The following is a 19,036-nucleotide window of genomic DNA, read 5'->3' as shown; positions in this document are numbered from 1 at the left end:
ACAAGGGAAAGGAATTGTCAATGACGGTCAAGTGAAACATGCAAAGTGTGTAGATGTAGAAGACCAAGAGAATATTATATTACCCCCAGGGAGCTTCCAGAAACACGTGAGTGTATTCCTCTAACCTGTATGTCCAACATTTTTTTCATAGAACAAATATTCATAGCAAGCATGTGTAGGGATGGTTCTCCATTTTTCTAGTTGCCATAGGGGTTTGTAGTAGGAAGAACAATTTAATAATGAATTACAAAAAACCCTAGGCAATAGTTCTGCCAAAAGAAAAGTAAAGCTCTAAATACTGTTGTAGAATGAAATGACATTTGAGGCCATACTTGGCAGGGATAGAGAATGATCTGGTCCTTGTGAGTTGTAGTTGGAAGAGACGGCCAGCCTTAAACATCACACACTAAGGAAGAAATTAAGCCTGGAAAAGTAAGTCAAACTTTGACTATTTAACACTTTTGCACTAGGAATAAAGCCTTAGTGTGTGATGTTTAAGCCGTTCGGAAAGAGACTGGAGAACCTCAGTGCGTGGCAAACAACAAACAATAATGTAGAAGTTTTACTAGAAGACATTCCTTTATTTTTCTTTAATGCCTTCTCACCTGAATCTACGAGCACTCTGCAACTGAAAGCCATTTATTTTCTACCATTGAATTTGGATATTTCTGACATAGGCAATTTGAAGATCGCACCTTTTTTGTGCATAGAAACCTTCGTACGCTTCAAATCTTACTTGAGGAAGAGGACACGTCTGAAATTAGACAGAAATGAGTAAATAGCATGCAACTCTTTCTTAGGTACATTGCAAAATAGCATTATAGGTGATTTGGAAGAAGTAAGAAATTTAATAACGAATTACTACAAACCCTAGGCAATAGTTCCGCAATGGCAGGAACTAATAATAAGGCTATCAACTAAGATGTAAGATATGCATCATGCTTGATGTCGTCTAATTTAATTTAAGCCATAAGCCACAAATAAGTTAAGCCAACCATTGTAAATTACTAATCCTCCAAATCCATGAATGCTGCGCCTGCATTTCATACCGGCTAGAAAACCACCTCTTTACCGTCCATGAAAAAACGCCGCATATTTCTCCCGTGCTTTGCTCATCCGGGGAAATCTCTCCCACGCATCTTTCTCCACGTCGTAGACGATTCCTTCATATGATCCGCGTTTCCACATGCAAATTCTATAAATTTTCGTTGGTTTTAGATTAATTAAGGCAAAGCCTCTATTGGCTTTATATATATCCAGTCTAGTTCCTGAATATTCCACATGCGAATGTTCGAATTTTTGTTGGTATTGGATTTATTAAAGCAAAGCTTCCTGAAGCATTGCCGTCGCGGAAGGCTCGTAAATTTGATTGACATTCGCATTGTCGATTTTAAATAATTTTCTTTTTTGGCTCATAACTTATTCAAATCTCGTGTAAGATTAGTCTTCAGTGTTGATATTAGGTAGCATATCATGGAAAGGTGCCAATTACAAAAAGATGTCCCCCTTGTCTTGTGCATGGCTGACTTAGCCATTTGAGATGGCCGACTAAAACTCCACACAACATGGATTGATCATATGATACTACGCGTGTCATGAATCCAATGAAATTGTTCTGATTTAAGTATTATAGTAGAGTACAAACAATTTTGTGTACGTATACCATTATGATATGAAAGGTGAGAAAATCTTCAGCCTAAAAGAAAAGTCAGATAAATAACTCTCCCGTACTTTGCAAATGAAGTTGGCCATTGGCGCGATGAGAAGACGACGTTGCACTGCCTGGTCAGACGAGGTTGTTTTCAAGTCTTGTAAAAGACCAAACTGGTTGGTTAACTTTTAAAAGTGATCGGTGAGGGAAGAATAATGGCGAGGGCATAGAAAAGACAAATCCTCCTCGGCGTCACGTTGTTTTATCTCTCTCATTTCCTTCCTCGTGTTCAAGTTGGCATGATTTTCCTTGGTCTGTAATACGATGAGATCATTGCTCTAAGGCTTACTATCAATGTCTAATATATCATGCTTATCAAGGTCTATTATGTTCCATGGGATTTATAGCAAGTTGCAAATAAAAATAAAAATAAAATAAAGTAAATCAATTAAATAATATATAAATTTTTCTATTAAGGATGTTGTAAAATTTTTGAAATTACTCGTCACCTAGTTTACCATAATTAAAATTTTTATAGAATATAGTTTGATAGGAGAACAAAAATATAATAGTTATCAAAATTAGATATTCTTTGTCCTTCCTTATTGATTATTATATTATTTTCTATGTTAACATTATTGAACATGATAGATGGTAATTATACATGCAATTGATCAAATAAAGACAATCAAATAAGATGTAAGAAAATATGTATGCTGTTTGAGCGTAATTTAAAAATAATGTGATTGTAAAAGGACAATAAAAAATATTTATTACATATATGATATTGTAATGAAGAGTGTAGACCTAAAGAACATAATGAGATAATTAGACTTCTAAGAGTATAGTGTTTGTGGTAGTAATCAAAGCATTATGAAGTAATACAAATATAATTAAAAAGGAATTCAAGGAATCAATTACATGTATGTGCCACTTCTTAGTAAACCTTATCATAGTTTACAAACACATAGAACATTAGACATCTTTTTACTTATTTAGCTATCGTTGTTATTTCTAATTAACAATATTTTATTATAAACAATTCAAAATAGTTAAAAAATTGTCTGAATTTTAAATGTAAATCTAAACCTCAAATTATGTATATTAGAATTCTTTAATTAAGCCTTAGATTGAGATATTAAAGTATACAAATAACATTAATGAAATGAGAAAACATTAAAAAAACTCACAAAACCTACCGATAGCAATATAATATGGAAAAAATTACAAATTAAAAAATCATAAAATCCAACCTCTAGAGCAACAAAATTAATATATCGTCAGTAACTATAGAGCAGCATACGATTTCAAACACGTAACTTTATGAGAGAAGAACATCGAATCATGAATTTCTTTAAAGATGTTATTACATAAAACTACATAAGATACAAGATGCAGACGATTTTACAAAACCGTGGTCTACAAATTAGTTAAGCCACGCATTGCAAAAAAATATTAGAGCTCGAGGGTAGCCGCGCACTGGACTATTCCTCCATATCCATCCGCTCTCTCCATCTCAACCCACTTCCCATTCTCTCTCTCAAACACGTAACACCACATCACTTTACTGCTGTCAAAACCGCTGACAAATATTTTTCCCCCCGCCGTCGCAGCGCAAGCCGTAACTGTTACTCCTTGCGGTAGACTTCCTTGTTCAACCCAAACATTCTCTTTCTCATTATACCTCGCAATTCGACCGTTACAGAACGAGTATAGACCACCATGACCGGCAGCTACACAAGATCGAGGACAACGCCCCATTTTCCACATATTTTCCACCCAACTCCAACTGCGTGTCTTCGGATTAAACACCTCTCCACTGCTCAGAAATTGTCCCTGCGCCTGAGTTTCATACCCGCTCAAAACCACCAGTTTCCCATCCATGAAAAAAGCCGCACACTCGTCCCGTGCTTTGCTCATCGGCGGCAAACTCTCCCACGAGTCTTTCTCCACGTCGTATGCCTCCACCGTATTCACCGCATTTTTATCCTCGTCGTGCCCTCCGGCGACGTATACAATTCCGTCATCGGAAACGCAACAAGCAGAGAATGATCGCAGCGTCGGCATATCGGCGCCGCGGGCCCACCGCCTGCTCACCACGTCGTAACTGAAAATGCAACTAACCGCCCGCATGGAGGAGGGATGCCAGCCGCCAATCACCATCAGTTTTCTCCCCACACAAACGCACCGACTGAAGAGCGGAATGGATGTGGGGAATTGTGGGATGGGAGGAAGTGTGCGCCACGCCCCTCGTACTGCATCGAAAACAGTTATTGCATAATTCGGCAGCATAATATCCTTGTTTGCCGCACAGGGCTCCCCTCGTTGGGCCTGAATCATAAAGATGCACTCTTCTGATGCCCCTGTGCCTTTTCTATGCTTGTAAAACCAGGGATTATTGACTAGACTTCTCCAGCTTCTGCAAACACATTTGAGGTTGCAGTGAGATGTGTAGGGCACTCTCACCAAGCAATCCGCGGCAATTTCGTAAGGAAGATTGGGAATAAGGAGCTCCATCTCTAATCCAGAATTTGAAGTTTCAATCTCCCAACGTTAAGATATAAGCAGATGAGATGAGAATATGCTGGCTTAATATAAAACCGATCAAATGCGTGTTATCACATGCAAATGTTCGAGTTTTCGTTGGTTTTGGATTTATTAAGGCAAAGCTTCCCGAAGCCGTTGCCGTCGGGGAAAGCTTTTGACACCAAGAATCTCTAGAAGCTTGTAAATGCCATTGACATTCGCATGGCCGACAAAAATTCCATACAGCATGGAATGGTCCCATGATACAACACGTGTCACGACTTACACCGATATTGTAAGCACTAAACTTAAAAATATATTGAAACAATATTTTGTACTTTTACCATTATAATATGAAATGTAGAAATGCCGCAAGCGAGTTTGACTTGGATCGAAAAGAAAAGTCTGTCTAATTCATTGCACACACCATGGTTGGTCCCACGACACTACGCCTGTCACGAATCTCGACGACATTGTTAGCATTAAAATAGTACTTTGATAATATTACTAACAAGATTATGTAGTTTTACCGTTATAATATGAAATTTTAGAAAAGCCGCAAACGTGTTTGACTTCGACCTGAATTAAAAATCGACAAATTAATAGAAATTAAAATCGACAATGTAAATCTGCTGGACTTTGCAAAGGAAGTCGGTCGTTGGGCGTAATACGAAGACAACGTTGCAGTACCGGGTCAGACAAATAAAAACTGACCAGCCAGAGAAGAATAATGGGCTGGAAAATTCCTTGCTGTAATAGAATGGGATAATTTTGTTGGACAAAAACAAATGAGTCGGCGGATTAGGGAAATGTGTCGTGTACGCATCAGTAGTTGAATGCAGGCGAACAGGGAATTATTCCGCGCTTTACGAAGTCATGTACGCTACTAAACGAAATCTAAATAAGAAGTAAAGACATTTTATTATGGAAGGCGTCAGATAACCAAGTAATTGCTAGCGAATTTGGTTTACAATTATTGAAGTTAAATTGATTGTAACTGTCAATTTAAATTAATAGTTATAATCATCAAAATTGCATGATTACGTTGCTTCGCTTGAACAATGCGATCAGATTAGCAAAATTTGGTGTGTGCACGTCAGGAGTTGAATGTAGGCCAAGGGAGAACAATTCCACACAGAGAATTTATATGCAGTTAAAACTGATCGGCCAAGGAAGAAGAACAACATTGGCAAGTTGAGCAATTACGTACAAATTAAGATTTTTTTTTTTTTTTCTTTCTATCAATCGTGAATATTATAATATTAGATTTTGCGTAAATGTTACTTTATGTACGAGTTTGTGGTAGCTTGATGTCATTTGGTTGAATTATTAAGGCCCGTTTGGTTGCTTTATTAGGATTGAATACTAGTGGTTGTAACTTGTATCTAAGATTGGATTCATGATCTAAAGACTATCACTATTGTTAACTGGAGCTAGTTCTTCTTCTCCGCCAACTACTCTATTAAACTCATGTTTAAAAATAAGAAAGAGGCTACGCTTTCATGCGCACAAACTTGATTTAGACATCAGATTTATTATTATTATTATTATATTTCATCATGCAAACGTTTAACTAATTCTAAACTCCACTTTACTAGTCAGCTAGGCCCGTGGCTATACAGCCACAAAAATGCACTTCCTTTACGTTGCTTTTTCTAACTTTTGAAAAAAAATTCTAAGTCCTCTCCTTCGTAAGAAAGTGCATTTTCGTGGCTGTATAGACGTTGCCGTCAGCTAGGATCTACGGTTATTCCCAAATTAGTGTTCACTAATTAAAATAAATTATAACCTGCGGTCACCGCATGTAATAGAGGACAAGTTATATTATTCCATTTACAATAAAGTGATAATAATTGACATTTAATCTCATGTCTTCATGCTGTTGCTTAAGTGTGCTTTGTGTTTAAATTTAAGTAGCCAAAGTGTTTCCGTGACATTTTTGGATCATAGGAAAAAGATATTTTGGAATCTATTCCTACTTTTGTGGAGCAGTCACAGCTTAAAATTTAAAAATAAGCATTGAAAAAAAGGTGGGGTTGGAGCTGCTTATTAAAAAAAATGACAAATGGCTCCACAAAATATTTTCCCTCTCATTTTTTTCTCCTCTTATTTCTCAATATATTTTTCTACAATATTTATTATAAGAATTTTATTAATACATTCTATTTATGCTTGTCAAAAAATAAGCAGCAACAAAAATAAATAAGCACGGGGCTACCCACTTCCTAGATTGCTGCTAGAAATGTTGAGCAGTGGCTACTAGCCAAAATAAGCCTAGCAGCGGCATGAGGACCTTCCCAAAGACTACAGATCTCAACGCTAGATTTGGAAAACTAGAAGCTTCGCTATCAAAGAGAAATTTGATATAAATCAATCTAAACTTATTCAGAGGAGTCTTTTTTTTTCATTTTGTTAGATCCAACTTTCTTTTTTCTTTTTTCTTTTTTCGAGTTGAATAGATTGCATTGAAAGGAAACTGAAGTTCAAATTGGAGAATTGTGTTTGAAGACGTGGCAATGATCAACAATACATCACACCCTCAAAATACAATATTTAATGGAAAGAATTATTATGTTTGGTCCATAAAAATGAAAGCTTTACTTCATTATGAAGATATTTGGGATTTAGTTGAGAAGGGTTTTGTCAAACCAAAAGATAATGCAGCCTACCAGGTGTTATCACAGATAAAGAAGTATTCCTTGAAGGATAAAGAGAAGAAGGATATAAAGGCTTTGTTTTTCATTCAACAAGCAACAGATGAGTTGTTATTTTCAAGAGTTTTAGGAGCAACCAAATTGAAATAAGCATGAGACGCCTTACAAATTGCTTATCAAGGTACAACAAAGATGGAGGTGCCAAGATTACAAATATTAAGGAGAAAGTTCCAAAATCTCAATATGAATGTATTAGACAATATAGATAATTTCCTTATTGAAGGAACAAATATTGTTAATTAATTGAGCACCCAAGGGGAAGATATTTCTACTCAAAATGTGGTTGAAAGGCTACTTAGAAGCTTACCTAGTAAGTTTGATTCAATTGTAGCTACTAGTGAAGAATCAAAAAAAAATCATAATTCTCTATTTTTGAAGTATTAGATAGTAGCCAAAAAGATGGGGGGCTGACCTCAAGATACAAAAAGACTGAAAAGTTAGTTGGAGGTTACCTCCCAGTCATAATTATCTTGTTATATTGCTATCAAGATTTAACAGTGTGATTTTGAGTCAAACTCATTGACCCATGTTTCATGAGTAGTGATTCAACATGAATCCATCTCTCATGAGAATAAATGGAACACTTAGCACTCATTGGATCTATGTGATGCTCACAGGGGTGAAGCATTGGGACTTCCTAGGAGGTCACCCATCCCAGTACTATTCCAACCTGAGAGTGCTTAACTACAAAGTTTTCTCCATGGTTAAACCCAAAGCTTGCAACCCCATTTTGTAAAACCTTCACCAAGTGTTGTACCTTATGAACCATTCATTAGAAAGTCCCTTAAGCTCATCAATTGATAAGTAGGAGATAATTTCCACAACAAGTCAAATTGTGATATTTCTATAAGGATTTAACTACGTGATTTTGAGTCAAACTCATTGACCCATGTTTCATGAGAAGTGATTCAACATGAATCCATCTCTCATGAGAATAAATGGAACACTTAACACTCATTGGATCTAGGTGATGCTCACAGGGGTGAAGCATCGAGATTTCCCTGGAGGTCACCCATCCTAGTGCTACTCCAACCTGAGCACGCTTAACTATAGAGTTTCATCCATGGTGAAATCCAAAGCTTGTAACCCCATTTGCAAAACCTTCACCAAGTGTTGTGCCTTATGAACCATTTACTAGAAAGCCCCTTAAGCTCATCAATTGATAAGTAGGAGATAATTTCCATAGCAAGTCAAGTTTTGATATTGCTATTAGGATTTAATTGTGTGATTTTGAGTCAAACTCATTAACCCATGTTTCATGAGTAGTGATTCAACATGAATCCATCTCTCGTGAGAATAAACATAACACTTAGCACTCATTGGATCTAGGTGATGCTCATAGGGGTGAAGCACTGGGATTTCTTGAGAGCTCACCCATCCTAGTACTACTCTAGCTTGAGTATGCTTAACTACAAAGTTTCCTCCATGGTTAAACCCAAATCTTGCAACCCCATTTGAAAAACCTTCACCAAGTGTTGTGCCTTATGAACCATTCATGAGAAAACCCCTCAAGCTCATCAATTGATAAGTAGGAGATAATTATCTATTACTAAATTAATGGGTTCTTTGTTATCTCATGTGTCTAGAGTAAATAGAAACAAAAATTCATCTTCTGAGAATGCTTTCAGAGCTCAAACTTCATCAAGAGGAAGAGGAAGAGGAAGAGGCAGAGTTAGATGAGTGAATATAGATCAAGGAAGAAGGACAAACCAATCTAATCAAAGTTTCAATAATAGAGGATGTGGTAGAAACCAATAGTCATCAAGGTTTGATAATCCAACATCCAATGCTACTATTATAAGAGGTATGCTCATTTCATTAATGGATGTAGGAAGAAACAAGAAGATCTAGAAAATCTTGGTACAAATTATTCAGATGTATCTTAACTCTGATGATTTATTTATAACATACAATGTGGCACAAGAAAGTCATGAGGATGTATGGTTTTTAGATAATGGTTTTAGTAACCATATGACTAGAAATAGAGATTTATTTTCCAACTTGGATGATTTTGTGAAATCTGAAATAAAATTAGGAAATGCTAATATGATGCCTTTAATGTGGAAAGGTGTTATTCATTAATTGGTCAAAAATGGAGAAAAGCTGTCTATTAATGATGTTTACTATGTACTTGCATTAACACATAATCTAATGAGTATTGGTCAACTATCTCAAAAGAGTTATTAAGTTATTATTTGATAATAATGCTTGCACAATCTTGGATGGAAATTGTAGAGACAATTTTATTACTAAAGTTGAGATGAGCCAGAAGATGATGTATCCTCTTCAGATCCCTTGTATTCAAGGAATGATGGAGGTGTGTTTCACGATAGAAACTCTAGATCAAACATTGCTATGGCATTTGAAGTATGGACACCTTCATTTTGATGGCTTTAGTTTATTGCAGAGGAAGAATATGGTAAAAAAATTATTATCTATTACAGTACCTCCAAATTCTTGTGAAAGTTGTATAATAGCAAAGTAACATAGATAAAGGTTTCCTATGGGAGTTCAATTAGAGAAAGAGATCTTTTGAATTTGGTTCATACTAACATATGTGGTCCTATGCAAACTCCATCTTTAGGAGGAAGTTTATTTTTTAAATTTTTTTACATTCATTTATGATTTCAATTGGAAGACTTGGATCTACTTTTTGAGCTAGAAATGGATAATACCTATTCATCAAGGTATTTGGATCAAATAGAGCTAGAGAATATAGTTCTAATGAATTCTTGGATTTTTGGGGATATCATGGGATCAAGAAATAATTTACAACTAGGTACACACTAGTATGGTGTAGTAGAGAGGAAAAATAGAACCATAATGGACATGACAAGGAGTATGTTAAAGGAAAAGAACTTGTATAATGAATTTTGGGTTGAAAATATTGCATGTGCAACTTATATTCTAAATAGAAGTCCTACAAAGAGTTTGAAAAAAAAAACCCCATTAGAAGCACGGAGTGGTATGAACCATTTTGTATCTTATTTTTAGAATTTTTAGTTATTTTACATATATTTTGGTTCCAACTGAATTAAAAAGAAAATTGGATGATAGGATTGAAAAATGTGTTTTCATTGGTTATAATGAGGATTAAAAGGCTTACGTATTATATAACCCTATTTCAAAGAAGATGATTACAAGAAGGGTTGTCATATTTAAGGAGGAAGAAGCATGGGATGGAAACATTCACATTTGGAGTACCAAAATCTAATAAAAATGAGTGTGAAGAGTAAGTGGAATAGCCAAATCAAGCAAGATGAAGCACTCCACAAAGAAATCATGTACAAAGTTATTCGTCAAATCATGAAAATCAACACACTCCAAGTGCAAGTTATACACCTTCCACAAAAAAAGGTAAGAAGATTGGAATTGTGATAGATATTTATGATGAAGGAGATGAGAGTATGGATTTTTGTTTAAATTTTGCATTGTTCTCTTGTGATCCATTGTATTTTGAAGAAGTAGTTAAGAAGTAATAATGGATCAAAGTCATGCATGAATAAATTAAGTCCTTTGAAGGACATGATACATGAGAGCTTTTAGATTGTCCTAAAGGTAAGGATTGCAGTGGAGTTAAATGCATTTTTAAAATGAGAAGGTGAAGTTGAAAGGTATAAGGCTAGATTAGTAGAAAAGTTTGTTTACAACAATAAGGCTAGATTAGTAGAAAAGTTGAAAGGTATAAGGATAGATTAGTAGAAAAGTTTTTTTACAACAATATGGTGTATATTATAATGAAACATTTTATCCAATTGATAGACCTAATATAATTAGAATGGTTTTGCCTATAGTTGCACATAATGGATGGATTTTTTTTCAAATGGATGTGAAATCAAGTTTCTTGAATAATTTTCTAGAGGAAGAAGTTTATATTCAACAACCACTTGGTTATGAGGCCTATGGGCATGAACTAAAGTATGCAAATTGAAAAAGACTCTTTATGGTTTGAAGCAATCACCTAGGGCTTGGTATAACATAATTGATTCATACATAACAAATAATGGCTTTAGTAGACATCTTAATGAGCCCACTCTATACACAAATATCAATGATGAATGTCATATTTTAATTGTGTTCTTATGTGTTGATTATTTGACTTTCACTAGAAACTTGTCTTTAGACATCTTTAAGAAATCAATAATGGAAAAGTTTAAAATGATTGATTTAGGTTTGATGAGATATTTATTGGGTATTGAAGTTATTAAATATGGTAAAGGGGTTATTTTTATCAATCAAATTATGTCAAGGATATATAAAGAAGATTCAAAATGTTGAATTGTAATTGAGCACCAACACTAGTTTTAATAAGAATAAAACTTAGCTAGAAAGATTTTGGGTTATATGCTAATTCAACATTATTAAAGAAAATTTTTGGGATTTTGATGTATCTCACAACTAAAAGATACTTAGATATGTTGCAAGGACAAATGAATATAGAATTTTATATTCCAAGACTAATAATTTTGGTGTAATTGGTTATTCTGGTAGAGATTTTGCAAGTAATCTTGATGATAGAAAGAGCACTTATGGATATATATTTCACTGTGGTATAAGGTACAATCTCTTGGGCATCAAAGAAGTGACCAATAGTAACAATTCCATTAGTCTAAGTGGACTATGTAGCAGGACTTCACATCAACAACATGCTATGTAATTTGGATGAGGAGGATAATGAAGAATCTACTACAAGCATAGAAGGAGCCAGCATTACACTTCCAAAAAACTATATTTTTCACGAAAGGTGTAAGCACATTGATGTGAGATTTCATTTCATTAGAGAATTGGTTAGCAATGGAGAAATTTATCTTGATTATTACAGATTTGAAGACTAACTCACTGATATTAAAACCAAAGAATTGCCTAAAGAAAGTTTTGAATATATAAGAGAAAATTTGGGAGTGATTGAAGCTGAAGAAATTGAGGAATGTTAATAGGAGATAATTTCTTCTTCTCCACCAACTACTATATTAAACTCATGTTTACAAATAAGAAAGAGACTACTCTTTCTTGTGCATAAATTTAATTTAGACATTAGATTTATTATGTTTCAAACATGCAAGTAGTTAACTAATTCTAAACTGCACTTCACTAGTCAGCTAAGATTTATGGTTATTCCCAAATCAGTCTTCACTAATAAAACTAAATTATATCATGTTGTTAATGTGTGTAATAGAGGAGAATTTATATTATTCCATCTATAATAAAGTGATAATAATTCATAGTTAAGAATATAGATCTCAATGCTTTATTGGGAAAACTAGAAGCTTCTCTTTCAAAGAGAAATTTAATATAAATCAATGTAAACTCATTCACAAATGCAATGAAAAAATTTCTGAGTTTTTTTTCATTATTTTGTACCAACGGAGCAAGAGTTTTGCTATTTTTTGTAGCAATTGTGTTTATGATTTTATAGGAAATTATCAGTGTTCTAGCATATTGATTTGGTGATTATTTTTTATTCAATTCGTGCTCTCTTCTAACAACTATTAAATGATAGAGGGATTTAAGGCATCAATTTAAGTTTTTCATGAAACACATTCTATATTTAAGATTATGTTTTAATTTTTAATAATTTGGTATGTGTAGGATCATGGCGGGCCAAACTATACCCTTAAGTGGCAATCTAAAATCAACAAATCAAGTTTATATCAACTTGGCATGCAATTTTGAGCTAGTTATGAAAATTATATTAAAAATTTGTTAGAATAGAATCTATAAGAAGTTGAATATAGTTTCTAAACTACTAGTCCTTATTTGAAAATGTTTTAATTTGATTGGTCACAAAATTACATTTTAATGTAGTAGTACAAAAATTAAAAGTAGGTGTGTGGTTGACCACCTTAATCGCAATCATATAATAATATTTTTTTATAAAAATATAAATATAAGAAGTAGACTCATGCATGGATGTGACACATTTTTTGGGTATTTTAATTCCAAAATAATGATTAATTATGAATTTTTAGCTACAACTTTTTTTAGAAAAAGGCTCGTGTATGACCACCTTAAATAATTCAAAACATTAACAAATTTATTTTTTTCTTGATTTTTAATGTAGTAGGCAAATCATAGAATGTGACACGACTTTCAGATTTCAAAAATGTTTTATAGGTTTTTTTTCACTTTGTTAGGGTTTCATGCACTCTTTAAATTTCCTTGCGTACAACTCTCTGTCTAAGCTTTCCTTCTATGTTTTTCACTTGTCAAACTATATTTACTGTAGGAGTTTTTAGTCTAGGTTATAATGGCCCTGGCTAGTGGTGACCCAGTTGTTGATACTAGTGTTCACATTGTTGCTTCAGAAATCCATGGAACCTCCATTAAAAAAATATCCTCGCAAGTTTGTCTTGAAGGTTTTTCAAGAGGTAATCCTCATATTATCCTTCCTTTGCAAGAATTTGATGTTGTGTGTGATTGATTAGAACAACATACCTTAATAGGGTATTTTGTGGGTAGGACCCCTCTTGAAGCTATGCTCCGAGTAGGTTTAAAAAAGTTGGATTCCTCATGGATTCTGCCTTGACATTGTGCAAAATCTTACCAAAGGTTTTTTTTATTTCACTTTGCCAACCCATCGTAGGTGGATGTGGGTGTTAGCAGTGGTCCTTACTCTGTGCATTCTCCCTTGTTTTTCAAAGATGGTCAAGAGATTTCACTATCTTTGATGACAAATAACTTAGGGTTCCTATGTGGGTAGAGTTCTTGGGTTTACCCTTGCCATGTTGTCCTTTTATTGAGTCCATTACCAATACTCTTGGAAAAGTTATTACAAAGGAACATGAGAAAATTTTCAATGCTCATCCTCAGAAATGCATTTGTGTTGAGGTTGATCTCTCCAAGGATCTTAAGGATTATGTGGAGATACAGATTGGTTCCCAAACCTTCTAAAAGTTTCTTTATTTGAACCTGCCTAACACCTGTTATAGGTGCCAGTCAGTAGAACACAAGATTTGAGATTTCCCTTTGGCTGTGCCTAGGGTTAAACCCTTGCCTAAAGAGGTTCTTGCCAAAATAGCAGAAAGGAAAAAAGAAGAATAGACTACTATTGGGTACAAAGGAAAGGTTCCCTTGGCTCCTAAATAGTCATATGTGGTTGTCATTTCAGTTCCTCCTATCTCAACAGGAGCACAAACCCCAGCTAGTGTAGAGACGCAAGTGGTTTTTTTGAAACCAAACCTTGGTGTTTCACAGGTTTCAAACCCTAGTTTATAGGGGATTAAGGTGACCACTAAGGCTAAAACCTTAGTTATGATTTGCACCACTCTTGCTGCTTCTTCCATAGTGACTCAAAAAATGTACGGCATTTTCAAAGTCCTCCCAGACATGCTAAGAAAGAAAAGGAGAAACATCAAGCCATTTAGGCCAGAGGATTTTCCTTCTAGCTTTAACCTAGTTTTAACTTTCTTGTAGAATAGCTACTCCTCTCTCGAGGATGAGGAAGATATGGAAGAATTTTTTGTGAATTTTTTTCATGGAATGTGCGCGGTCTTACAGACCTCTCCAAAAAGTACTATGTCAATGATACTTGTCATAGACTTGGTAATTTAGATTTTTTTTGTATGTAAGAAGTTAAGATCTCTAGTTTCATGCTTTCCTCTACATGTCATGTCATTTGGTTGGATGGCATTGTGTTTTCCTCTCAACACAATTTTGGCAAAGGTGGTGTAGTTACTCTTTTGTCACCTTGACTTCATTCTGTTATTTTTTTGCACAGTTCTGACCCCATGCATAGAATCATTTGGCTTTTTCTTTCCATTAACAATCATTCTTTTGGAGTCATTAATGTTTATGCTCCCAATGATGCTATGGAATGATCTCAATTGTGGGGCTGGTTGGCTAATAACTTGCCTCCAGCCAATTGGGTTATGTGTGGTGACTTCAATATTGTTGAGCTATCCTTTGACAAAGATGACATTTTTTCTTTTCACTAGACAATTGGGGAAAGGGAAGCCTAGTACTTAATCCATGCTTGCTCATTCACTAAGATGTGTTGCTCTTTGTTTAACCAAGTGACTTTGTAAGGAGTTCTATGAGGTATTTTGGGAATATTGAGCTTAGTTATGGCTTCTTTTAAGATTATGTTATCAGTAGACCCTGAATCTATGATAACTTTGTAGACCTTCACCACAATTTTACACCTCACCCTAAAGAGTGACCTCCTTTTCTTGGGCTCTCCTTTAACTGGTTCCTTAATTAGAATCCTCTTTATCATAAAATTCTCACCACTCTCTGAATCTAATTGGATATTAGGTGACTTCACACTTGAAGCATCTTCATGTACGTATGCCACTTTCTTTTCACCTTGTGATGATCCTCCCTTTTTAGGACACCTATAGGTAGGGTGCCCTAATTGCTAATAGTGGTAACACTTAATAGTAGCAAAATAAGATGGCCCCCTTTCTCTTGGTGATCTACCTCTTCTTTCAAATTCTCTACCTCTACTTGAACCACCACTTTGACTGGTCTCTTCACTTTGTTTAACCATCTTGGATTCACCTTGGGACCTCTTATAATTACTTTTTCCTCCATAGCTTCCCCTATGTCCTCTTCTATCTCTACCTCATCCTTTATTCTTTGAGGTCTAGTCTTGCTTTCTCTTTCCCTTCTCTTCCACCTTTAGAGTAATTTGGTAGCATTGATGGATTATTTTAGGGGTGATAAGACTCATGTCTTCTTGGATGGACCACTTGAGTCCATTCAAATACCTTTCCAATAAAATGCTTTCATCTTCTACCACCTTGGACCTTAAGAATTTTTTTTGAAACTCTTCAGTGTAGGAGTGTACATCCATCTCCTTTTGTCTAAGATTCTGCCTTCTCCTATGTAGTTGTATCTCATAGTCTTCAAGGATATAAGCCTGCCTAATTTTAGCCACCATTCCTTTCCAAGTGACTATGGGGATTTTTCCTTCTTTTTTCCTTTTTGTTTGGACAAATTTGCACTAGGTTAGAGCAGTACCTCTCAACCTTGACTTTTCTACCCTGACCTTTTGAGCATCAGAGACACCATCACACTTAAAATGATTCTCCATTCCTTCAATCCTCTTCATGATGAGATCTCGATCCATCTTGCCACTAAAGAAAGGAATGTCTTCCAAGGCTTTATTGTTTATTGCCTTTAGTGCCTTCAAGAAAGGCTCCTCTGGTATAACAAGGTTTGGTGTTGGGGCTTCTTCCTCCAACTCAATCTCCTTCTCTTTGGCTTCCTACACTTCTTTCTATTCCATCTTGTCCTTGACTTTGTCAGTCGTGTCTTGGACATCACTTAACAATTGTTCAAGTCGTGCTAATATTGCCCTCAATGACTTATTGTCTTCCTCTTATTCTTCTACCTTCTTGGCCAATTTAGCATTGCTCATCATCTTGCTAGATCCACTAGATTTAGTAAGTGAAAACATTCACCTTGCTTTTCAATTGCTTTTCCTACAACTTTATAAGGCTTTGATACCACTTGACAGGGAGAGGGGATGAACTAATCACTAGTTCATGCTTCTAGTTTACCACTGAGACCTAAGGTGACTTCCAAGTACCAAATGGATCTATAGGATACCTTTTATGTAGAGTGTTGGTAAGCAGATTTGTTCTTCTTTGATTATGACTCTTGAATGCCCAAATTAGGAACAATATCTGATTAAAAATAGTTGAAAAACCATTTATGAGTAGATTGGCTTTTCTCTGAATTGATTAGTACAACTCCTTATGGTACATTTGCAATGAATCATGTTTTTTTTCTAAAACTAAATGCCGTATGTTCTTAACCTGAGAATAGAAGAGGTAAACCAAGCCAGACCTAAAGAGAATCCAACTCAAGTGAAAGGATTTCTAAAGAATTGATTAAGTTTATGAACCCACACATCTTATGAACTCATAAAGCTTAATAGTATGTTTAACAATAATGAACTTAGTTAATTTTAATTTGCACTACAATTAACTTAATAGGAATTTTTTTTTAAAGATCTCTCTTTGAACATACAATGACACTACTCATCACATTCTGCTTGCTACTTTGAAACAGAGAAGCTAAACTTTGTTCTTCCTTTGCTTCAATTAGATAAAAGAGAAAGCATAAAACTATAACTAACAGAAATGGAATAGAAAATAATTGATAAAAAAATACCATTAATTGTCTTTGCAACATCAAGTATTTCACACCAAAAATTTGCCAACCTTTGACTAATCTTTCAATCTCATACATATACAATTTTGAGATGACCATTACAATGGAAGTTCAATCGGTTCATGTTCTCAAAAAAGACAAATGGCAAGGCACCAATTTGTCGTATTATAGTAATTACATAAGAAAGAAAAAAAAGGAGGCAAAATGTGAATGACTTCGACTTCTTCCCCTTTTCTACTTTTTCTCTATAGGCCTTAGTGGCGACTATGATTGGGATGAGTTCTTCATGCCTAGGCATGTGTATGTTGGTGTATCTCAAGAGCCATTTGTAATTTTCTCTGGCCAACTCCTTCACAGTATTCAATTGATTTGGTAGCTCCTCCATGGCCATGTGCATGCATTCGCTAAGTGTCTAGAGTTTAGCAACTTTATTTTGACTACTAGAAGATACACTAGACATACTATCCAATAATTTGGAGAAGTTCTCCTTCATGGCATTTATCTCGATGAGTGCTTTTCCTTGGCCACTAGTCTGTGAATTTGTATGTAGCCCCTTCATGAGTTCAAATCCTTTGTCTTGGGTCTTCTTCACTTTATCCTCTATTTCTTTAAGCCCTTTCTCTATTGACAAGATCATTTCTGTCTTGAACTACATGTTCTAAAGCCACTCAAATAGAGGTTCATCTCCCTTTGGCAAGATTTTTGCTTCAACAACTTCTTTTAGCTTCATTTGAATGATCATCTCCAAAAGGGAGACACAATCATCACACTTCATCCTTTCTCTGGCTAGAGTATTGCTATTTGATAAAATGTTATCCTTCTCTGTTTCCAACCTTAGGATAACATTACCAACTTGTTCTATAATAGTGGCTCCTTTTGATTTAAGCTTCTCACTCCATTCCTTACCAATCTGGCCAAAATGCCTATCTTCCTAAAGTTGAGAAATGAGGGCCTAAACCTTAGCAGTAGTTGGATTTTTGGTTATTGATACTCTAGAGATAGTTGCCAATGGGGTAACCAACTATTTGATAAACCTATTCAATTCTTCTATCTCATTCTTCATTTTGGTCTTTGACAACTTCAAACTTTCTAATTGTCCCTCAATCAACTCGTTGGCTGACTTCTACAAGCCAACTTTGGTGTCATGCCTAGCCTCTCCAAGGTCCACAGAGTGCAAAGTAAAGTCATTAGCAGTCATGTCTTCAACCCTTCCTCCTTTTTTGGGCTTGGCTATCTCCATTGTTAGGTGCCCTATTTCTGGATCTTGCCCAAGAATAGACAAGGTTTTCTGCTTCTTTACCTTGGTCAATGCAGATCCATAATGAAGTGCAAGGGATATAGTGTCTTTGGTGGAAATGATTTCATCTTTCCTTTTCCTCTTTCTTTCCAGATTATCCTCCAACCAAGAATCATTACCTATCACTTTGGAGGTCATCCCAAGTGATTCTATACTAAACATCTTCTTCTTAGCTAGAGTTATTGTCACAATAGTCGAAGACAAGGGATTCTTTAGATCTCAAGAGATGAGCTTAGAAGAGCTCTGGCCTTTATCTACTTTTGGAGTTTTATTCATTGCCACATTAGACTCAGTAGACTCACTACTACTGCTCTTTCCATCTCCCAAATCTACTAGTACACATCCCTCACATATCCATTTGGGTCAAACATAGGTCTCATGACCTCATATGCCTCCAATTTGTATTTCATCTCAAACACCTTGAGCATATTCTTTGCATCAGAGCGGGACTCACAACTGTAAGCTCCAACTCTCATAGGGAATTCATACCCTTTCTTCTTCAAGCTTCTGCTTAACACATTCACTTGCACCACCTGCCTCATGATCTCTATCAACACAATCATGTCATTTGGGTACCTGGGAAACTTCAAGGGGATTCCATCAAAAGCTACAAGACACAAATATGAGAAGGATGAGAATTGGATAAAATAGTTCCCAAATTGACTAATAGCTACCATTGCCTCTGGGCTAAACCTCCTCTCTAGGCATCCTTGGAGTTCCCTACAAATT

General features: G+C 35.2%; 1 protein-coding gene across 1 annotated transcript; it reads right to left on the bottom strand.

Moving 5' to 3' along the window:
- Positions 1-2,971: 2,971 nt before the first annotated feature.
- LOC149575873 (F-box/kelch-repeat protein At1g15670-like) lies at positions 2,972-4,266 on the bottom strand. The gene has a single exon (XM_089812896.1). The coding sequence runs from the start codon at positions 4,166-4,168 to the stop codon at positions 3,107-3,109; it is 1,062 nt and encodes a 353-aa protein (XP_089669022.1). The 5' UTR covers positions 4,169-4,266; the 3' UTR covers positions 2,972-3,106.
- Between the last annotated feature and the right edge of the window lie 14,770 nt (positions 4,267-19,036).

Source organism: Cupressus sempervirens, chromosome 1 (assembly GCF_028749045.1).
Source record: "Cupressus sempervirens isolate cs-2001-9-10 chromosome 1, ASM2874904v1, whole genome shotgun sequence".
In the NCBI taxonomy this organism is placed as follows: domain Eukaryota; kingdom Viridiplantae; phylum Streptophyta; class Pinopsida; order Cupressales; family Cupressaceae; genus Cupressus; species Cupressus sempervirens.
Note: the sequence above shows the minus strand (reverse complement) of the source record. Positions and strands in the feature narration are given on the sequence as shown.